Source organism: Cydia strobilella, chromosome 6, assembly GCF_947568885.1.
Source record: "Cydia strobilella chromosome 6, ilCydStro3.1, whole genome shotgun sequence".
NCBI classification, from domain to species: Eukaryota; Metazoa; Arthropoda; class Insecta; order Lepidoptera; family Tortricidae; genus Cydia; species Cydia strobilella.
The window spans coordinates 3,468,984-3,493,278 of record NC_086046.1 but is presented as its reverse complement, the minus strand read 5'-3'; the positions used below and the strand labels follow the sequence as shown (position 1 = coordinate 3,493,278).

The 24,295-nt window shown below is 39.3% G+C and overlaps 2 protein-coding genes across 5 annotated transcripts in view; one reads left to right on the top strand and one right to left on the bottom strand.

Annotated features, from left to right (window-relative positions):
* Positions 1 to 10,010, top strand: part of LOC134741946 (death-associated protein kinase related) — a 287,758-nt gene extending 277,748 nt beyond the window's left edge. The window contains exons 2-7 of one of the 4 annotated variants that reach the window (XM_063674835.1): positions 2,215 to 2,386; positions 2,920 to 3,220; positions 4,920 to 5,148; positions 6,135 to 6,370; positions 7,127 to 7,239; positions 9,560 to 10,010. In XM_063674835.1, the coding sequence (XP_063530905.1) occupies positions 2,215 to 2,386; positions 2,920 to 3,220; positions 4,920 to 5,148; positions 6,135 to 6,370; positions 7,127 to 7,239; positions 9,560 to 9,769 (1,261 nt within the window). In that variant the 3' untranslated portion in view covers positions 9,770 to 10,010. Of the gene's footprint in view, positions 1 to 2,214; positions 2,387 to 2,919; positions 3,221 to 4,919; positions 5,149 to 6,134; positions 6,371 to 7,117; positions 7,240 to 9,559 lie in introns of all 4 variants that reach the window. The other 3 variants (XM_063674834.1, XM_063674837.1, XM_063674836.1) reach the window with 3 other exon arrangements.
* A 6,674-nt stretch (positions 10,011 to 16,684) lies between these two features.
* Positions 16,685 to 24,295, bottom strand: part of LOC134741964 (protein HIRA homolog) — a 49,695-nt gene continuing 42,084 nt past the window's right edge. Inside the window, exons 18-20 of the mRNA XM_063674863.1 lie at positions 22,969 to 23,084; positions 21,916 to 22,007; positions 16,685 to 21,135 (exon numbers count right to left, since the gene is read on the bottom strand). Coding sequence (XP_063530933.1) covers positions 20,992 to 21,135; positions 21,916 to 22,007; positions 22,969 to 23,084 — 352 coding nt within the window. The 3' untranslated portion in view covers positions 16,685 to 20,991. The remainder of the gene's footprint in view (positions 21,136 to 21,915; positions 22,008 to 22,968; positions 23,085 to 24,295) is intronic.

The window sequence follows — 24,295 nt, the reverse complement described above, 5'->3', positions numbered from 1 at the left end:
AGATGGAATTAGCTTATCAACGTGATGTTCTGTATTTGGTGGCTATTGCTAATGTTCTTATTTAATTATATATTATTATCACTTACTAGATTAAGGGAATGTTTTTTGCATTATGTGTATGTATGTTTATGTCCTTGTAACTAAAAGTATTGACTTCATCAACCGTTTTTCAACAAAAAAAACACATAAATAGGAGTCGTTCGTTTAAAAAAAAATATTACTTCTTTGTAATCAAAGATAACTAAGATAATAAGAATGAATAATAATGAGATAAGGATAATTCCTTCTGTAGTTTAGTTCAAATGAGTCTGTCTTTTAATAAGGTGCAACGTCTTTTCGCCTATGCATATATATTACGTACATAGTTAAAATACATATGTACTAAACATATAAATAATAAACAAACTTCTATGAATACTCTTACAGAGGTAAATAATTTTAGTCGCGTGTCCATTTGTCCCCAACTCCAATTTCGAGCCGTCACACTCGTCGGCTAGGTTGATTTATCCCGGTGGCGAAGTTCCCACTTTCCCCGCGCACGCGCGTTGACAGCTGCCCGCGGCGCGGCGCCGGCGCCGACGTCCTAAACTAGGCAAACTAGGCAAGGTAGATTCGATACGTCATACGTAATTCGAAACCGACCATTTGTAATTTAAAATATAAACTGTAATTTATATTTAACCGACTTGAATAGAAAAAAGTGAGGTAGTGCCATTATAACGATTATTTTCATAGAATGTACCAAAATTTATAAGAATCCTTATTAACTGCTCGCAGTTCTTGTCGCATCACACCAAAGTATACCAGCAAATTATATCTGGCTAGTTAGGTACTTATTTAATTCCGTTAAACAACTAGAAAATTATTTACGAGTTTTACAACGCTCTATATGCCCTTTTAATTCAATTACTTAGCGATAAAGCATTGCATAAACTAGTCCACCGTCCTTTGGCCAGCCTCATTTCCTACCACCCTGTTTATTCGAAAACGCCTCGATTTCATACAAATTTTTCTGTCACTTACGACCTTTATTCAAGAGCAATCTTAATGAAGAACGCAGTACTAGCCATCATAAACATGTACATAATAGTGCACCGTATTTCAAAGGCAATAAGTTATATAAGTGGTTAGATATTTCTGGTATTGCTTGTGTAAGTTGCGTTGATCGCAAGGGCAGTGTCGCCATGTTGGGGTGGATTGTTTATCTCCATTTTAGGCGGGTGACTCACGCGGCGATATTCTAAACATTTCTCGGTCTTTAATTGGAACGATTTCCCGAGCAGGGTCGCGTTTTGTTAAGGCTATTGGAATGCTGGTTTGAGCTGAAATGAGCTATATAAATTACTATCGTCAATTGACAATTCATAAACTGTATTTCGAAGGCATAAAGTTCATTTTCAGTTAATCGTCTTGCTGTTACTACAACAGTTAAAATAAATATGTCAATTACTAATATGGTTTGGAACGTAAATTGAAATATAAATATTATACAAGTCTGAATAAGTTTATATGTCAGTAGCTGATAAAGTCCAAATACTTTCCTTACATAAATTCAATCAATGTAATGCAACTTTGTTATATGTTTTCGCAATAAATATGCCAGAGGCTGATAACAATATGGTCCGTGTACCAGGTTTCATTTAAATTGGGATGTAAGTAATATTATGCAACTGGGTTAAATGTTTGGCAAATGAATCAAACGGTAAGTGCATTCTACACGTTACAGCGGTAATTAGATGTCTGGAACATGCCCAGAATTTAGTGTTAAATGATGTGTTGAACATTTAACGCGTCAGTTCGTGGAATGGCTGGTTATAGTGGTTGTCGTTACTAGTAATATAATCGTGCCGATAGATGTGTCAACTAAACTAGGTACTTATGGTTTTCAATTTAATTCATGAGTAGAATAATGTAAAATGCCATTTACTCTTTAAATTTAAGAATCGTCATAATTTTCCCTGCGTTATCTAAGCGAGCCTCGGACCATAGTCAAGATGCCACTCATTTATCGACAAACGCCTATTTAAAAGTAAACAGGTATCGACATGATAAATGCGAACGGAAAGTCTCGTGATCATTTCCATACAATATTTGGATATCTATCTCAAGAATGGCGCAATCGGTGTTGTTACGAAAGCAACATCCATCTAACCTAAATAGGAGACTGCTTTGTTTCTTTAACAAATAATGCTAATAATGAACCTTCTCTTCCAGGGGCAAGTTCGCATCCGTCCGCAAGATTCGCCACCTGGTCTCCGGCGAGGAGTACGCAGCTAAGTTCATCCGCAAACGGAGACGCGCCGCCGACAGCTCCAGAGAGATACAACATGAGGTCGCTGTTTTAGCGCTGTGCGCCGGGTGCACGCGCGTCGTCAGATTACATGAGGTAAGGGACATTTCGACCCCTTCATGACGTGCCCCAGATCATCTGCAAACGAAGTCGCGCAGCTGACTGTTCCAGGAAACTGTCAACATACAACTAGAAGTCACTCTCTTAGCGCGACTACATGAGGTAAGGATCCTTCATCTGTTCCTCAGATGCAAGTTCGTCAAACGGAGACACGCCGCGGAAAGTTCCAGGGAGATACAACATGATTTCATTGTTTTAGCGCTGTGCGCGGGATGCCCTCGCGTCGTCAAATCACATCTATCTGTAGAAACCTCGTGGACAAGACTTTGTTTGGTTGCTGTCCGATGAAAAAAAATATTGGTATTGTTCTTAACTAAGTTAAGCTTGGAATTCCTTACGAAATAAGCTAATTAGACCGTATCTAGAGTACATGTTTCTATTCTTTTATCTGTCATGTTCGGCATCAATCACTCACATCCTAGCACCAATTGCGAAACATTAATCTAGGCCATCCCAAACTCACATACTTCCATACGCCCATCACTAAACTAACCATTCAACTCTTCCAGGTCTACGAGACCCGTTCCGAAGTGGCCATAGTCCTGGAGCTATGCGCAGGCGGCGAGCTCCAGCGTCTCCTAGATGAGGAGGAGCGTCTCTCCGAAGGCGCCGCGCGCCGGGCGCTGCGCCATGTCCTGGAAGGCCTGGCACACCTACACGCACGCCGCATCGCACACCTGGACTTGAAACCACAGAACCTACTCCTCACTGGAGGGGGAGAAGAGCTACTCATTTGCGACTTTGGAATCAGTCGGGCTATTCAGCCCGGAGCGCATGTTAGAGAGATTTTGGGCACGAGGGATTATGTTGGTAAGTTGTGATGATTATGAAGTTCTTTGGGGTTTACGATTCGGATATTTACATACAAAGAACCGTATTTTCAAGAAGTTTCTCATTTGTTCAGATATGCCTTCCTATTATTTCGTTAAGACGACGAGAGATCTTGCCCTAGATTATTATTGTTGAGGAAAGTACCTTTATGTGGCTTTTAGAAAGCCAGGATATTGAATTATAGCTTGTCCAAATGTAAATATATTTTAATTATATTGCCACTATCACTTCACCACACAAACTTTCAAATCGAAAATCAATACAATCCATCCAGCCAATCAATTCTACCCCGTTGGAGACAAATCTCGCTCCAATTACACTTCTTAATTACATTTCTCGATGACGTCGCCTCGCTGAGTTACGCGGCGGTCGCACGCGATTGCGACATATAGAATCTAGTCTAGATGGAGTTATTAATAGGTCTGTAAAATTCTGGGGTAGAAAGTTCACGCGTGCCTGCTCTGATTGTACTATTTTATGATCTTATTGCACTTGTTTTAGCGCCTTTTGTGGAATCGTGCAGTAATGCAATGTAAAAGTCTGCTCTTGGTCTAAAGCAATACACATACTTCATTCTATGTTGCTGTTGATACCCGTATTAGCTGTATGATACGTGCATAACATTGATAAGAATACACACACACACACCGTGTCAAAATGTGGACTTTCGTAGGCCTAAATTGTTTGCAGGAATTATTATTCCACATAATGTGACACAATGTTGGTAGAGAAACGACGACAATCTTTTTTGGCAGAACTGTTGCAAAAGTGACCAGCTTTCAGCTTTAAATAATAGTTCCTAATCTCTCCGGTGGCGCTAGGTAGGCTCATGGATATAACATGAACCATATAGGTGTAATAATATAGAGATGAAATGGGGGAGGGAGGGGCAACAAATAACCCGGCCAAATTACGTAGGTTGTTTTGGTATGGTGTCAGGAATGTTAAAACGTGTTTTTAATTTTGTCGCATTGCGTATGTTCTGTCCTTCGCAGGCGCACGCGTATAGCACATCTAGGTGTATAAAATACTAGGTCTATGACATATCACTTCGATGTATTGTGGCGCCACCTATTTAATGTTTTTTAATGGACACTTTTCATACATAGAGATTTTGCTCCTTTTTAGGGTTCCGTACCCAAAGGGTAAAAACGGGAACCTATTACTAAGACTCCGCTGTCTGTCTGTCTGTCTGTCCGCCTGTCACCAGACTGTATCTCATGAACCGTGATAGCTAGGCAGTTGAAATTTTCACAGATCATGCATTTCTGTTGCCGCTATAACAACAAATACTAAAAACAGAATAAAATAAATATTTAAGTGGGGCTCCCATACAACAAACGTGATTTTTTTGCTGTTTTTGCGTAATGGTATGGAACCCTTAGTGCGCGAGTCAGACTCGCACTTGGCCGGTTTTTATACTCCATATTAGCCACTTAAGCGGGCGCCATATAACTAGCCAATAAACTAAAACAACTCAAGCGGTGAGCTCTTGCTTCTGCTACGATCTATTTTTCTCTCACGCCATTAGTTTTTGTATACTTAAACCTTTCAAAATCAATAAATCCAATATATTTTGGGTAAAAACCAAAAAGATGCGCAAGCCATAAAGCAGTTATCTCGGTAAAATGTCTGTAATAATCTGCAGCTTTAATACGATCTTTCCTTATCTTTCCAGCGCCAGAAATCCTCTCGTACGAGCCGCTGTCCTTAGCCGCCGACATGTGGTCGGTGGGCGTGCTGGCCTACGTGCTCGTCAGCGGCTACTCACCCTTCGCGGGCGAGACCAAGCAGGAGACCTACCTGAACATCGCGCAGTGCCAGCTCAGCTTCCCGAGGGACTTGTTCCGAGGAGTCTCGCAGAGGGCCATGCAGTTTATCAGGGATACACTTGTCGTGGATCCTAAGTGAGTCTAACTATCTACTCTCTTTGTATCTCATGCAGAAGACCTACCTGAACATCGCGCAGTGCCAGCTCAGCTTCCCGAGGGATTTGTTCCGCGGGGTCTCGCAAAGGAGCCATGCAGTTTATCAGGGACACATTTGTCGTGGATCCTAAGTGAGTATCTACTCTTTTGGTATCTCAGGCAGGAGACCTCTCTGAACGGTGCGCAGTGCCAGCTCAGCTTCCCGAGGGACTTGTTCAGAGGAGACTCGCAGAGGGCCATGCAGTTTATCAGAGACACACGTGTCGCGGATCCTATGTGAGTTTACTTGTCTTTTTTCATGGTATCTCAAGCAGGAGACCTCCCTGAACGGTGCGCAGTGCCAGCTCAGCTTCCCGAGGGACTTATTCAAAGGAGACTCGCAGAGGGCCATGCAGTTCATCAGGGACACACTTGTCGTGTATCCTAAGTGAGTCTTCTTCTCTTATTCTGTCTCTTGGTTTCTCCTCAAATTGGGCAACTAGCTTAGGTGGCCAGCTGACTCTCCCGAGATACAATGCCACGGGACACACGGTGGACTGTTCTAATTCTATTTTGTATAATTTTCAATAGTATCTTCGATGCCTGTGAGATTAAGCTTAGTGTCCTGTGTTCTTCGCATTTTAATGCGTTCGGTTTTTTGGGCAATGTGAGAGTTTTACTGACTTGGAAATCCTTTGGTATAACTCCTGTTTTGTATATATCTTGTATTATCTAAAATTCCCACTACACTTTATCCCGGAAAATGAAAAAATAATAATTATAAGCTGTCCCGTACAAACGCTTTTTATTTCGTGTTTTACATTTCGACAGTCGATGATTATTTACTGACCATTTTTGTGACAGTTCAGAAAATACGCGTTTGTACATGTACGGGAAAACGGTAGACAGTCTCGTGAAATGCTCCTGTATTTGTTCTCAGTTGTTTCGTGTTCCAGGATTCATACTAACGGTGACAACTTTTCCAGGGGTCGTCTTACAGTGGAAGAGTGCCTGGAGCACCCCTGGCTCAAAGACGACGCCGACATCCCGCGCGCCATCGTCGGGCTGGGCTTCGACACGGCCGCCAGCGACGCGGACTCCGATGAGACGCAGGAGAACGGGGTTAACGGGGTCAACGGGAACGGAGTTCATGGACACAATGGCATGAATGGTCACAGCAACGGGACTAATGGAACGAACGGGACACATGATGAGGAAAAAGGTAAGTTAAATTTTGGATGGATTCCTTAGAAAGATTATGTCTGCATTTATGGAGTACGAGGGGCTGCTCTTGCGTTTCTGCGTTGAAGATATAGGCTGTGATCTCACAACTGCTTTGGACTGTAATATTGGGGATGGCATTGAGAGTTTCTAAATTATTTTTTGAGCAGGCGTCAGACGATCCTTAAAATCCGCTCCCTACTCGTATTATCAGCTGTCGTCGATGGGATACCGCCGTTTAGCCAAAATATTTTTCGCCAAATTTCACTTCCCAACAAACTTATGGCATCAGTTTCATTTCCCAAATGAAATTTTAGCAAGTTTTTAACTTCGCAACCATTTCATTTCCCAACCCCATATTTGCGAAATGAAAATGACGTACTAGGTTGGGTTAGGTTAGGTTGGATTATGAAAATTTGCGAAATGAAATTTTGCCAAATGATAATTTGCGTAAAATAGTTTGGGAAGTAATACTTTGGGAAACGATTTTTGGCAATACATTAGTAAACCGTCGTCGATGTAGCTGCCAACAGTGTTTCAAACGAAACTTAAGGATTGGACAGCTATTGTTGTCTTTTGGGTTAATGGAATATGTATACAATTGGAGAACGATAGGCTGGTTTCCGGGTGTGTGCGGTTTACAGCGTTTTATAAAATATTGCTGTTTTCCCATAAAATATGACGTCAATCGGAGACATAGGATTTTTGTGTGCGTGCAAGGGAATTTAAGTTTGATGTATATTTCCAGAGCGGCCAGTGTCGCCCTCTAGCGTGTCGGAGGAGCGTCCGCCGCCGCTGAAGCACGCGCACGCGCGCGACCCGGCGCCGCCCTTCCCCGACGCGCCCTCCACGCCCAAGGTGAGGATTTTGGTATGCACATGAACATTCATCTTTACTCTATTCATACAACGTCATTCATCACCATATTTGCGGTATTCACCTTTTTTGCGAAATGTTGATTCGTCCTTTTATTTCAAGTAAAGAATCCACGCTGTATTTTCATGTAGGTACACTTCTATAAATTGATGTTTTTTTTAATCTAATCTAATAAGCTATTTTTTTACCTTTTGTTTATACAAACATAACGCCAATACGCCATACGCCTCCTCCATAGACCGCCACCGGGAGCGATCTCTAGCACTCGAAAAGCACAGTCAGTGATAAAAACTGGTATTTGATTTACAGTGCATCCTTCTCCGCATTAAATAATGTCGGTCGCTCGGTAAGATCACCGACATTACATATACCATAGAGTAACTTATACTAGAGCGGTATACTGTATTCTTCTTCTTCTTTTTCTAGGGGCTATGTAAGGCTCCAGAGCCTATGTATCACTGCGACCATCTCTGATCTATTGTGATCGCCACCTACTACAACTCTCGATCCAAACCTGCAACTTCAAACAGCTGCAGGATCTTTTTGGTTTCGAGAGACTTTAACTCCTCCGGGCGCAATATATGTCCACCCAGGATCAAGTCACGAGTGCGCATTAGGCAGGGGCACTCTGTAAGGATGTGTAGGGGCGTCTCCTCTGCCTCCATACAGAGTCTGCACCGCCCCATGTCACGTTTCCCCATAGTGTGCATGTGCTTATTTAGGCCGCAGTGCCCGGTAAGCACCCTAACCAAGTTGCGCAGTTGGTTCCTAGGCAGCGCCAAGGCGCTCGAAGACGCCTTTTTGCTGAAGGCCTTGATAAGCGCTTTGGAATGGTTCAAACCTGGTTTTTCCCTCCAGAGTTGAATGGTTTTGTAGTGACAGTAGGTCTTTAGGGTGAGCCGCGTTAGGCTTCTGGGAATCCCACAAAACGGCTCAGGACTGTAGTTCTTCCCCTTAGCCCCTGCTCGCGCGAGTTCGTCGGCCTTTTCGTTTCCAACGATACCCGCATGCCCCGGGACCCAACGTAGAACAACCTTGTTCCTGGCTCCAAGGTTGTTCAATAATTGCCTGCAGTTCTCAACCAGCCTCGATGTGGTGACTTCAGAGGTTAGGGCTAAGAGTGCCGCCTGGCTATCCGAATGGATATAGATAGTATGGTTGCCGTAGTTGCTTTGCAGATTTATTGACGCACATTCAATAATGGCGTATACCTCTGCCTGCCGGGCTAGCACATGATTGGCGCGAGAGTATCTCGCCGCGACATAGACTACTCGTCCCTCTTTAATTCATACAGTTAGTAAAAGATGGGTAGTCTATCTCGCGGCGAGATACTGTCGCGCCAATCATGTGCTCGGCCTACTGGAATATAGAGCAAAAACGCCCTAGGTTTAAGCTGATGCTTTTCCTGGGCGCTTCACCATATACTCCTCAGCCTACTTCAGATCCGGATTTGGAGCCATCAGTGTACCATCTCAGGCTTCCTTCTTTCCACTTAATTTGACTGTTTGACCAGTCCTCCCTTTTGGGGAGTTCCACTGAGTAGAGTTTGAGTGGACAAAATTTGGGTGCCATAGTGTCGGACGGCATCCCAAGAACAGGAATATCGTACACTGATTCCTTAAACAGTCTCAGAGTTTGCGATAACCAATTACCTCTTCTCGCGACCGCTATTCTAAGCATACTAGATCTCGCCTCCAATTCCAGATGCAGGTGAAGGGGCGGTAGATTTAGAATGGCCTCTAGGGCTGCCGGGTATACTGTCATAGTAAATTTTGTAACCCCAGTAAATTCACTGCCATCTGTCGACACACTTTAAAACTAAAAATATATATTTATAAAAATACGATAAAATGTATTTAAATATGGATAAATGTTTTTTTTTATTTGCATTATTTATTTTTATGATTTTGACCCATGTTCTTTCACTGATATGCGTTAAAATTGTTAAATAACAAACGAAACCGTCAACGCCATCTATACGACAGTAAGCCAAAGCTAGTAGCGCCCTCTGAACGAGAATCAAATTTTCTTGATTTTCGAGGCACGGTTTTTTCCTTAGACTGTGTACATCTATTACGGAGTTATATCTACCTTTGCATATACGTATTTGGATTAAGCGATCGTGTTAGACAAATGGCGTACTGCAATTACACTCTTATGGAAAAACAACTAGCACTATTTGCTCATTTGCTCCCCCTTTCATAAGATAATTAAAAGAATTACTCTTTCAAGCAACCTCATTATCATCTTCCGTTTCTCGCCAACCCGTGAACTCTTACACTTCGCAAACTCAACCGTCCCTTCTCATCTCCAGGTATCCCGCAAATCGCTGGCATCCCCCCCGTCCGTGCTAGCGCTATGCAAGAAGTTCCAGCCGGACTACGAGAAGCCGGCGGCGCGCTCGTGCTCGTGCGGCGCGTGCTGCGCGGCCGCCGCCGCCGCCGCGTGCCCGTGCCCCGCGCCGCGCCTGCGCCTGCGCATCCCGCCCGCGCGCCCCGCGCAGGACCGCGCGCTCATCTGCTAGCGACTGCTCGACGCCGGCGCTGGCGCTTGTTGCCTGCGCTGGCCGGCTAGAGGGCGCTGTAGTTAAAGGTGGACTTTTAAACAGAAAGACGTACGGAAAATTGAGACGCGGCATATTCGTGCGATAACTTTTTCGTATTTATTGCCACATCGAAAACGTTCCCCCGCCCCGCGGTCCTTGTCACCTTTTACTGTACATTTAAGCTAACTTAGCATCGATGCTTTTTTTTTCTAAGTGAGGGTGTCATTAATAACGTAATTTTCATAGAAATTTGTCATTAATGATGACTTTGCCGTAGAGAATCTAGCAACCGACCTATAACCATTAAATTAACTTCAATGAAATGTTAATTATTTTGAAATTAAATAGACTTTTGTTTTGTTTCTTTAGCATTTTAAAACCATTACAAACAATTTCACTGACAAACTTCTCATAAATGAAGGCCTGCTAGAGATCAGAAACTACTATACAGACGCAGAACCGCTTTGCTTAGAAGTCTACCTTTACGCAAAATTGCGCCCTCGTCTGCTAGCGCGAATGCTTCTGGCACAAGCAAACTAGAGGGCGCTGTAGTTACTGAACGTTATTCAACTTGTATGTATTTTCTCTTTTTTCATACATTATAGTACTTGAAGTTTTTGACCGGTAAAAATATCAAAATACAAGCAAAAGAGTTAACGAAATATTAGTTGCTGGTAAAGTTATCGATTTCGGTCATCAACTCAGCACTTGTGTCTGAAAAAAGAGAAAGACAGCTTAAAAACTGCCCGGTGAATAAAGTGATATGTTTTGGTAATTTAGTCTTTGACCGATTAGAAAACTACTGATGTTTCAGTACCAATTTGATATAATAAAATTACTACTTACAAGTAAAAATGTAAAGTGAACGAAAGTAGGATGATAATAAAATAAATTGTTAATACTTATAGTTATTTACGATACAAGTGCGGAAAAGAGGAAATTCGAAACGAGTGGCGATAAATTAAAACACGACCGCAGGGAGTGTTTTAAATCGACACGAGTTGGGAATTACCCATTCGCACGTGTATCGTACAACGTTTTACAGTACATATGGCCCTTTAAACTTTCGACATATGCACGAAAAGTGCTCTTTTACGCACTAGTGCGAGAAAGTAGCACCATATGTACTGTAAAGTATTTTGTGATTTCAATATTTGTTAAAGTATTCATCCATCATTCATAAAATGTAACATGCTTTTGTAAGTTAATAACTTTTGCTTTATCTGACACTCCTATTGAAAAGTAACAGATAAGGTTAATATTGAAAAGTTGGTTTAAAATTGAAAAGTTTGATAAATGTTTTTAAAATAACTATCAGCTCCCAGTTTCCCAGTGGCCTTAAAATATAAATATCTTGTATAAATAATTATGTAAAATTTGACGGGCATATCTTGTATTTGTATAATACATATTTCGATAATATTGAACCTCAATCTGTTATGTAGTTTTCTATACCTAAGAAATACACTAAATTCTAGGGATCGTTCTGCTTTTAATGAATTTACGCATATATACTTGTATGTATTTAACTGCGAAATTCAGGTGTAACTTATGAACCTTGATTATTAATTTGAGATCGAGTTTATGGTGTTATGAGAACTAGATAATATTATGTAAAATACTGTATATACTTTAATTGTATTCGCACTGTGTTTATCACTTTCGTTCACTGCTGTTACAAACCTTGCCAGATAATATGACTGCCACATAATGAAAGGCATTACACGAGTGTGAGTTTATGAAACGAACGAAGTGAGTATCATAACAGGATCACACGAGTGATTTAATGCCTAATTATGTACAGTTACATAAGATTTTTAAGTGGAAGATTTTCTGACAACGTTTGTAAAGGTCGCTTCTCGATTAGAACCTTGTCGTTTTAACTAAAACATGTCCCGTTAATAATATTGTCAAATGAGTTAAGGCGACGAAGTACTAACGTCTAGCATACGCCGCGCCGGGCAGTCGTCATTTTCTTTATGACCTGTATTATGAAAGCGTACTTAGGTATGATTGTTTTGGCCTACAAAGGCCTGTGTTTAGAGACCATTTTAAAGTACGGCAGATACGTCGTGGCTATGGGGTTGCTCATTTTAGAGGGAGCTTTTAGGTTCAGATCCAGACCACAGATAGACTTTTACTTCAATTTTTTTTACAAAATGCCACGCACTCGCCAAGATCATGAGCTAACGTGCAAATATCAACCTTATTTGAAAGCATGAAGCAAAGCATTACATTAACAGCGTACGGTTTAACAACCGTTCTTGGCTTTGTGGACACAACTACTCACGACGATTCATTATTGACGTTCAAAAGCTTAATTCTCAACTCAACGAGGGTGCGGGGTATTAGGGTCTAGGGGCAACGCGCCTACCCCTCTGGAGTTGCAGACGTCCATAGGCTACGGTAACCGCTTACCATCAGGCGGGCCGTATGCTCGTTTGCTACAGACGTAGTATAATTTTTTTTTTACAAAATATTGAGGGTTTTTTACGGTGGTTTTCTTTCCGGGGTAATTTTTCAATATCATTTCGTTGATATTTTAATATATGTGTGGTTTGGGTTTGGAACTAAATGAAAGAGATTTCCTCTCTTATGAGTTAGTTTTCCACCCCATGATGCATGTTTATATTAACGCAAGTTGCGATTATGACACGCTAGCCTACTCGGCTCTTTCTCTCGTTGTACATTAGAAAAGGATAATGAATGCACAAGCGTGGTGTCAGCTTCGGTCATAGAGGCTAGAGAAGTGGGCTGTTTGAGTTTTAAAAGCATCTAAAACTTATAACACACGTCCGTAAATGTAGATAGATAATATTTACTTTTTCGCCATTTGCTAATTCTAAGCGGGCGCGCATGTCGGATTTAACATTTTGTTTAAGTGTGTAACACGAGCCGTAAATGTCAAAAAGATGGCTTACTTTTCTATTCCACTCTGACCTTTTGACTTAACTACTTCAGAAAAGGAAGTGAAACACGCGCAGTGATGTAAATACGTAGTTATAGTTAAGTTAGTCTCACGAGTTGTATATTTTTAATGTAGTAGGGGCCCGATTACACGTACACCGAACAAAGAAGAATTAACGTTTAATTTCTAATCGCAACTACATAAGCTTGAAGTACAAATATACTTGTAGTTATAGATTCGTGTACAATTCGAGCTCTTTTAAACGGTTGCTTAGGATTGTCGCTGATGTGACAGCCCTAGTACACCTCTTTTTAATGTTTAAGGAAATGATCTATTTTTTTTAATTAAGTTTACGGTTCATTTAACTGGACTAGTTCGTGCGATCGCGCTCCTACAGTGATGGTACAAAATGCATAATTATACGCAACGGACGGGGGCTTGCATATTGTGTTCTTAAGTTTAACCCTGGGCTGGGCTGGCCTTTGTAAATATTGCCCTCTTATGTACGGCCTTGGGCACACTGTTGTCAAAAGTAGAAGTTATATTAAACTCGCGCGTTTTTTTTATTACACTATATACATCAGGTGTGCCCAAGGCCCCAAGCCGCTCAGCGTTTACTTACTTAGATATTAAAATTGTTAATGTGTCGATCACATAGTGACATTATATTGTAGTGTCTAAGTGTTTAGATGTTTTTAACAGAGGTATCGTATACGTAGGTATGTAGGATACCGCGTTAACCCTGTGTGGGACCAAAATTAGTCGCAAATTCCTTAATGTTGTTCGTGGTTGTACGATATTGAAATTTTACCCGATTCTGGGCTGTTGAGTTTGAGCCGTGAAGCGACTTGCGAACGCTCTCGACGTGTCGGCACTGTCGTGTCGCGTTGTTAGAGCTGTTGTGATCCATAACTAATTTGTAAAAATAAATTATTGTGATATAAAATTATGGTTGTTTTGTTAGTACCTTCTCCTTAACTCTTATTAATGCAGAAGCGATTTATGCTGCTGCATGCAAGCACTTCAAACATGAATGCAGTGAGTAAAACTGACGTTCCTTTTTGAACTGTTAGCTCGGACGTAACGAATTACGACGATTGTCCTTTAAGACATGTTAGGAGTTTATTTGTTTTCAAAGAGCCTGGCAATGAGTGAGTACCACAGAATAAATAATAGTACTACCGTACAGAAAAAACTTCCTACAAAACCGAATTTTGACAGCGGTTCAGGAACGAATCATGCTGACCCTTTTTAATATATGGCACTATCACTTTCGGCTATTTAGGGTTGTCAAAATTCAAGTCATTATCTTATCTTTGGTCGTGCACGCAAAGGGACGTCAAGTTGTGTCAACCCTAATAATTGCTCGGAGTAATGCTCAACCGAACGGAGCCGAGAATACACGAAAGGCGGAGTTTCGCACCCCCGGTAATACATGACATAGGTAACCGTAAGCTCCAGAGGGTAAAGATTAAAAAATGGGGCATTTTTTATGAAAAGGGACCTTATTGTCGATGGCGCTTACGCCGCACAGCGTCGCACAGCATTGTATTTATAACGGAGCAACGTTAAGGCGGTTCCCTGAGCCAGAAGAGAAAAATCTCCTTCTATGATCATGTTTTTCTAAGAGGCGTTGATATTCGTAGACGTCACGAATTAATAAACTAGTGGATGTGAAATGACTCCTATTTAGTATGAAAACCAGTGTCGCTAAACTCACACATTCATAGCCACGTTAAAATATGTCACACACTTACAAAATTGCTCTGATTCGTAGCAACTTTCCATACCAAAAGGTTATTACCGGTGGACATTTCTCGAACGAATATCAACTGTAGGCTACATGAGTGACGGTTTAAAATATAATGTCAAAGCTATATGACATACGACTCTTTCATTATCTCATTCATCTCACAAAAGCTCGCTTAACGTTCACCTAATACAACTACTCAACACCAGATGGCGTTATTTTGTATAATTTTAAAATCACTTACTTATTACAGGCGAGAAAAGGGCTAAAAAACCAGTATAAGTAAGGTCTAATTACGCATGGTTTGTTACGGATCTCACGGTCACGTTACACTGGTGCGTTCGAGATCTCTACACGCCTGCGAGTAGCTAACCGTTGGAACTTCTTTCCATTCGACGATATAGGGAGGGGACAGTGTAATCGGAGTGTTTTATCGATATTTGTGTGTTCAGTTAGGTATTGATATTTCATTACCGTATGTTTTAACACATTTAGATGATACTTTATTTATGATTATAATATAGGTAGTGATAATCGTGATTGTATGAAAAATAATATGTAGTACAGTACAACAAATATCTAACTAGAAATTTGTTTCTTATTAATTGACCAACTAGGTTGTTAATGTGAACATTAAATATATCTTAAAGTCAAACAGATAAAATCATAGTTCTTTAAAGGTCTATTAACTCGGTATTGCTGTTATTTTGTGATCACAAATCTGCAATTACTTACATAGGTAAGTATTCGTCTTTAACAATATATTTAAGGCCAATCTAGACGGGACAACCTGATTAAATTGTCAAATTAATTGTATGGTGTGAAAGCATACATGAAACTGGCTCATCGATCCCACTTGATTTGATTGTAAGATTGAGACCTATCAAATCAGGAAGGGGGGCGGCAAAATTCTAATATTTCACGCTAGTTTGCGTGGTACGGAACACTTTTTATTAATTAAGTGAGCCCGAATGTCACTAATAATTACTAAATTAGTAACTAAGTTTTAGGCGTGTGGACGCTAGATGAGATGTATGGCAATTTTATCCCCAGAAATCTTTCTCTAAGAAATGCTCCTAGCAAATGGTGCTATATTTTTGCGGAAACTAATTTTCTTGCCCAGTAGCATTGACCCATTTATTTTTAATATCGGCATCTTGTGGTAACCTACAATAATTAATAATAAAGAAATAGAAAATATAAAACGTTTATTCATGGCACATTGCATGCATTGTACGCATAAGTGCATTAAGTACCTAGTCTAATTATATTAACGATGAAAATATGATGGGTGTAAAAAACAAAAACGTATGTAAAGGAATACGAAGGTTTGAAAGGTTGCCATGAAATGACCCCGACTTAACTTAGTGCTTGATGACCAGAGCTGCCATATTTACTAAGACATTGATTATCCCAAATAATAATTAGAAACGTGTCTAAAATAATAATTTATTACCGAACTACCAAACATCAAACTTGAAATATCGTAACTTTAACTTTATCGATATAAATATCGACATTGCGCAGCATCTGAGTAGCGAAGTTATTTGACATTTAGGATAGCGAATATTCCAGATAAACGTAAAGAATAGTGACAAAGGATTGTGAACTCTAAGTTCTAACTGATAAAATATAGATTTACTTAACTAACATTCGTAAATAATGCAATAGAAACAGATTTTTCGTAGTTATCGGATTATATTTAAATAAATAACCACCGGTGATAGGAAATACCTCCACGTGAAAGATTTTTTAAACCGCTGTGATTTCTGCAGCTTAATACTGCACAATACGGCATTTTAAATTTAATTATCAATTTTTGTTAGACGAGCGTACGTACGACGTGAATGTCATTCGAGCATGAAGTTTACACAACAACTGAGCATAGTCTGTGCATAAAGTGAGTCGGTCGCTACTAACTGTCGGATAGACGGGAACGCCCACTTGCCATCTCCATCCTACTCCGTGGTGTACGTTATTAAAATAAATAAAAATCGACAAAATTCGAACAAAATTGACACTTGGCGCGCATGATCTTTCCCGTTCTTTCTTGCGAAATGTGACCGTGACAGCGGCAAAACGATGGAACGGCCTTAATAAAGGCGTAAGCGCCATCGACAATAAGGTCCCTTTTTATAGAAAATACCACAAATACTTAATTTACTTATACATAAATCATTTTACCAAATAAAACACATACATTATAAAATCATTTGTATTAATTATTCGTACCAGGAACAATTTACGATATTTACATTTTTTAAAGCCAGGGATTTACTCAGTGGCGTCAGGCGTGGGCGAAGTGGGTCATCGCCCACGGCCTCGCGACATAGAAATGAAATGGCTAGGTTTGTTCACGCTACGCCACTTTACTAGAGGTGAAGAGCTCAAAAGTTGCCAACGATATCGGGTTATGTATTGCAAATGAATGTGTCCGGTTAAACCGGACACAACACAGTATCTGGGTCAAAATTCTTTTCATAGTCTTGTTTTTTGTCCCCAAAAAATGTGACATTAACCAATAAAATGGCGGCTCTGATTGTATACCGTACATGTGTCACTCATACAATGAAAGTTTTCTTCATTCCATTCGTACCAGCATCCGTGAAACGACCTGTAGTGGTTGCTGATACCACCTTCAAACCTTCTAAGAGAGCGTATTACCATCTTAAAGGCCGGCAACGCATTTGCAACCCCTTTGTTGTCTACCATCAGGCGATTCGTCTGCTCGATTGCCTCCAATATCATAAAAAAAGACTGTATTTCCATTTGTCCCCGCCTCACGTGACCGCCGCCATACATGAGGCGGGGACAGATGGGAATGATTCATATGAAGACACATATTCCCATCTGTGCCCGGCGGGGATAAATGGGAATACACCAAAAAAAAGTAGTGAGACATCACCAGATACATCGAGTTCGCCGATACTTGTCGCAGGACATTGGTCCGTTACTGAATTCCTTTTAATCCCTGGATTTAAGTGCTGGGCCGTTTATCAAAAGCTTGTAGCTTGTAGGTAATACAAGTGGAAGTCCCTTTTTGACAGCTTTTGTTAGAAAGGGACAAGGGGCTTTTGATAAAGGGGCCCCTGATATCTTGAGCATTCACTTGTAATGAACATTCTCAAGAAAGCGTTCTTCGAACATTTCGCGGAATCTGCTTAAAAATTGCGAATGCTCGATGTTAAGCCGTGTCCAGACGGGTGTAACGTGTAACATACGCTCGAGTTTATCAGTACAGTAGGTACCTAGGTTTATCAGTCAAGGGCATAAATATATATACATTCCCAAAGTTTCAAAAATATGTGTACGCTCTTACACCTTAGACAATAAAGTCGTGTACACATATTTTTGAGCCATTTGTCTGAATCGATATTTTTGCCTCCGACTGTACATCCGGAAGGCGCATGGGTAGACCCCCCACAAGGTGGACGGATGACCTGGTTAGGGTCGCGGGAGTCCGCTGGATGCGGGTGGCGCAAGACCGGTCATGAGGCACTCTTTAGGGGAGGCCTATGTTCTGCAGTGGACGTCCTCTGGCTGATATGATGAGGTACATCCATCTGGATCTGGCTTTAAGTTACTACGTTGGCATATTCAACAATACATGTAGGTATTTGATAAAACTATTTTAAAATTGTAAAGTAAAATACCCGCTGAAGCCGGGTCCAGACGGGTGTAAGTTGCATGTGTATTGTAATCCATTGTGTAGGTAATGTAACAGGAATTTGTGTGTGGACGGCACAACGAGCATTAAATGTAACGCTCGTGCCGGATCCATCGGCTATCGGTTTTTAGCGTGAACACAAAGGCGCTCGCAGTGCCGTCCATACCTTGACACTATAATACATGTAATCTTACATTACACGTTACACCCGTCTGGACACGGCTTTAAGCTATGCGAGTATTTTCTTTATAGGTGATCATTTGTGCCATTTTCAACCAAAAGGGTACTTATTGGCGCTATTTCCATATAGCTTCAATTAGAAATCAACCTTATCGACAACCGACAATGTGGTAGCCTTTGGTTGAAAACGTCACATTTTATTATAAAATATTTACGTTTCGACCTACCGTCGTAACAAAATGGTTACACAAGATGGATGAAAAAAACTCGTGTAAAAAAACACAAATCTAATTATTACTTCATACTGTACATACATTGCGCATTGCCTCTAGCCGCCCCCAGGTAATAGCTTGCCAAGACAAATGCAATTTTGATTTGTAAACATTAAGACTCAAATACAATGGAATGGGCGACCTTTTTAAAGGCCTGTGGGCGGATAGGGGATAGTTTCTCAAACAAAACATGCCACTTTGTTCTTAATAAGGGGTTACAAATATGCAAATAGAAATCCACCTTGTTGAGAGAAAGTTTTTATATAAAATCGCCACAAATAGAGATTACATTTCATTTCAGTAAAACTGAATAATTTTAATTACCTAATTACTTGGCAGTTTTTTTTAATTATATATCTAGTATCGGTCAAATAATATAAGACCTTTAATACCTTTGCGTGACTTTCATAGATACATTTAAAATGTTTTCTTCTCTTAGATTTATTTATCTTTGCTTGACGAAACGATTTAGTAAAAAAAAAATGGGCCCTGGAGGGAAAGTACCTTAAAACCTTAAGTTACCTCATTATGGGCCTATTAATTTTCCACACTGTATATATATATATATATTTTTTTTCATGATTATTTAGGCAAAAAAGGTGATATAGTATCAACCGATACAGTATTTATGAACTATGATTTAAAATCTACTGATTATATTTCATTATAAATACTATAGCACACTCTCAAGGCATTCTTCTCATTCAAAACCTACTTCATAAGACTGATATGAACACTTTACACTTACTTAATATCGACACGAATTTAGGATTTGTATAAACAGCCAATGAGCACGGTGATAGTTGGGAGATTTTGGATAGTTAAATGTTTTTACGATAGTATTGTATAAATATACGTTGCTGTGTTCATTTCCCACACCGGTTTCAGGGCGTTCGCTAGCTGGCGCGGGTTAACGCAAATATAGTTTGTCAAAGGACTGTCTCATTTCAAACATAGACAGAGAGAATCATACTATCTTTATCTTACACAAGTACTAGCACCCGAAAGAAAAGGATGAGTATAGTTTTTTTTGTTCTTATCTACTGCCAATTTGGTTTGACCAACTATAGTACTGGAGCGGACGTGTCCGACGTATTTTACCTACAGTAGGGTATTTGCCTACTAGTCAAATTAGTTTCTTTTTTCGAACTGGCAAAACGATTTTGCTACTATGGAATTTATTTGAAACACTAGCATGTGACGTCACGCGATCAACCTACTCTTTATAGTTTTATACGTGTTTTAAAATAGAAATTTGTACGGGACAGCCTATGCAATACTCATACAGTATCATCACTCAATGGCAGTGATACTAAAAAAAAACATTATGATTATGAACGTATATCGTGAACACTAATATGGCTGACTAGGCCAAAATTACTCCTTAACTTTGTATTACACGTGTGACAGTAGAACTGGCTCAATCTGTAGATATGAGACGGTTTTTTTTTTCATTTTTGTCGCTGTTATACATATACAACGTGGCCACGAGGAACCAGAAAGATGTTAACACTATTCCAAATCATATTTAAAGACTATAATGTCCTATAACTTTTCTGGAATTCGCCTAGTTTCAGAGTTAAAACCAGATAAAAAAAAAACATTTTTTTTATTGATACTTAGTGAAAAACGTCTTTTTGATGGCGATGTTGCCGCTGGCCTTGTCCAAATATCCTTATTAATCTTAGAGGATATAACCAAACGGAGTAGCCATTACCAGGCGTTCCCGTCTGTCGAAAATAGTCGGCCAATGGTCATACACAATGTATGGACTGACGTTTATCTGCCATGACTATTTTGACGTTACGTATACATTTGACGTTCCCCTCCCCCGCAAAAATTGGCACTTTTTTGTACAGCAAATTACAGACAAGGCGTCTCTGTTGGTTATATCTTCCAAGTTATTGATAGATGTCAAAAAGTGACAAGTAACACTGTTAGTGTTTACAAAAAAAGTTAAAATTATTTTTGAGTGAAAGTTTAATAAAATAGCATTTACATTTAATATACAAATACATTAAAAAAATATGGTTGTCTGTAAAGCCGGTTTAGTCGGTTTACGGACGGATAACGTCATAAGAAAACATTGATGAAAAATTGCATACTTTTATTTATGAATTGAATTTGTCACGTTACCATGGAGATCTGTCCACAACGTTACCATGGAGGTCTGTCCACAACGTTACCATGGAGATCTGTCCACAACGTGACACTTTTTCGTGCATGCTACCGGTGTTCATCAATTTATAAGACTATCACGTCAAAAAAAAACGACAAAAGAATTATTATTTGGCGAAATTGAAAACTCATATAACATTTTTTCCTTCTTTTGGCTTCAAAAATGCGTGGTTAAAATATCTCATGTTCCTCGTGGGCACCTTGTATAATAGAAATAAGTTATACTGTATGTTCAGATCGCGGGTTTCAGTGTCCATTGAGCAGGGGTCTCTCTCGTGGTTGGCGCACGTCCCTTAGCTGGTCGACGTACTCGCTGTAGAGGCGCTGCCAGCGTAGCTGACGGACGAGCAAACATAACATCTCGTCTAGAATGTCGTGCTTCTTTATACCCTGAAATTTAAAAATAACTTTTTTGTAAACAAAAACATTTTGGGTACAAGCTTTTATCGCCGATTGTAAATACTTTTTTGGGTTCCGTACCTAAGGGTAAAAACGGGAACCTATTACTAAGACTCTGCTGTCCTTCTTTCCGTCTGTCCTTCTGTCCGTCTGTCTGTCTGTCTGTCTGTCAGCAGGCTGTATCTCATGAACCTTGATAGCTAGACAGTTGAAATTTTCACAGATGATGTATTTCTGTTGCCGCTATAACAACAAATACTAAAAAGTACAACCCACGGTGGGCGAGTCCAACTCGCACTTGTCCAGTTTTCTTACAACAGTCAACTAATACTCAATATACTCATCGGTACAATTCTAACAAACTCAAACATAATGAGGTTGCGTTATTTTATCATACGAGTTCCTGTGACCACCGGGTCTCTATTGTTACCCATAAAGTTTTAAGTCATATCATAATGTATTGTTTGTTCGCATTTTCGTTAGTCATAATTAGCTTTTTCTCAGAACCGCGTAATTTTTTCGCATTGCCATAAAACAAACCTAACCTATCTATTTTATAACCTTACGAAAATCCTGAAAAGTTGTTATAGCGGCATCAGAAATACATCACCTGTGAATATTTCAACTGTCTATTACGGTTCATGAGATACAGCCTGGTGGCAGACGGACAGACAGACGGACAGCTGAGTCTTAATAATAGGGTCCCATTTTTACCCTTTGGGTACGGAACCCTAAAAAATAGTATTTCAGTGAATAGCTGGTGAATCTTACCAGAACTGTGGCCTGCCACTTTTTGGGTGTGCTGGTACAATGGCTGGGCCCCAGCATGTCGTCTAGTATTGTTCTCAGCTGATCCTCATTACCTGAAATTATAAATAACAACTTTTAAATTAGGGACATATCACCTATATGTCGAGACGAAAATCTATCATCATTGTTAGGTGTATAATTCTTTCAAATACGCTACGAGACGGCCTCAAACTTATTAATTTACAGAGCGATTTTGTATTCACTTACAGAGTTAAACAAATTCGCCCTCAAAGATCTATTGACGAAATCAACTACAAAAATATCACGCGATGGCGATTTGCTCTAATAATTGCATTGTCACCAAAGTTGTACATATGTATGTATGTCCGCCACATATACTGCTGTAGGCAACAAAATGGTAACATAAAAATTAGAAAAGGATTTTTTTTAGGGTACCTCGCCTACAAAAAAAAATTGTTTTTCGCTTTAACCCTATGATGTAGGGTGTCGTTGGATAGGTTTTTGAAAATGAATAGGGGTCATCCAATGCCCTTTTTTGATAAATAGAATATTACCAGAAATATTCGCAGCAAAAGAAAAAAAATTATATCCCCCCCCCCCCCCCCCAACACTTCTCCAACTTTTGAACCATAGGTTTAAAAATTATAAAAAAAAACATGCAAGTAAAGCTTAGTAAATACTTTTAATGAAAACTATAGCGAACATAGAGAAGTAATGATTATGGATTTGGCCGACTAGCCGACTAGTCGGCCGACTAATCGGCCATCTGTGCGCCGATTAGTCTGCCAGTAGGCCAAATCAATAGTCGGTACCAGGGATCGAATAACGGGATATTTTTTATACAAATTAACCGGTATTCAATTTCGGTATCTCGGTTGTTTATGTATATTTTTCCATTTTATTTAGGTGATCTGATAACTCATTGTCCTTACCTAAATATCATTCTCAATATCAAAGAAATATTTCGTATGCTACGTGATATTTTGATTTTAAGTTATACCGGTAACGATCCCTGGTCGGTACATCACTAATTATAATAATTACATTATTTACCGTGGTTGACGAGGTGTCCGAATAACGCCTTGATCCAATGTCGGTAGTCCTTCGCTAGTCTAAGATGGAAGCACGAAGCCACTTGCGCTTCCAGCCAGCTTCGAGCCGCATCAGAACTGTAGCTGCTGTAAAAATTTATACAATAATTAAAAATCAATAACGGGTAATTGCGTAAGATTTTATAATAAACTTCCAAACCATATTATTGAATTATCAATTAATAAATTTAAGAATTATGTAAAGCGTAAACTTATTTCTGAAGCTTATTATACCACACAAGACTACACGAATGATAAAACAACGTGGGATTAATTTTGATTCGAAACGATTAATTATTTATTAGGTATATTTGATTAAATTGATAATCTAATGTATGTACTTCTTTTGTTTATTTTTTAAATTTAGATTTTATTCTAGTAACATTTTAGACTAGTATTTTGTATACAATTTTTTTATGTTTGACGATCTTTTTGTGAAATTCTTAGTATTAAATTTGATCTGTATTATTATGGACTAATAATAACATTAATAAATTGCTGTGATAATTAGCTTAAGATAATATATATTTGTTTATTATTATACATATCAGCACTTACAGATAAACCTTACGTGCTAATAGTGTTGTTAGTAATTATTTCATGTGATTATACACTAATATAATTCTACATATTCATCTTTCTGTTATTATACAATTCTATCAAATGTTCCATTACGAATTATATCATTAAATAGGTACATACTTATATTATATTATTATGTCATTATGAAATTATACTAAATTATCATCATTATGTATGTCACATGTCACATTATTAACTATTTTTTATTGTAACAAATATTACAGTACAATTTAATCCAAACGAAATTTCAACAAATCATTATTATTTTCACAGTATAAATTAAATTCACATTAACAAATAAAAGATACAACATAATATAATCTAAACTTAATTACAAACGTTTACAACAATTATGTCACAGATTCTACAATAGAGCTAGGGGTTACAATACTTTCCAAGTAACGAGATGTTGCACTTAAAAATTTAGTCTCCTGGGAGAAGAAAATGTCAAGCTGCTTGTCGCTGTCCAGTATGTCATTCATCAATTTTAACGCGTGGTGCAGTGGAGAGGACTGGAGGCGAGCGCGCGCGTGCGCGCTGGAGGAATGGAGAAGAGATCGCGGCGGCGAGTACGCAGTTGTTTAGTTGATAAACGGGGAACGCGTAACGGTATTTGTGCTAACAGCTGGGAGTTTGTTAATTGACCGCGAATTAGATGGAAAAAATATTTAATTAAGTATATGTACATAAATAAATAAATAAATGTT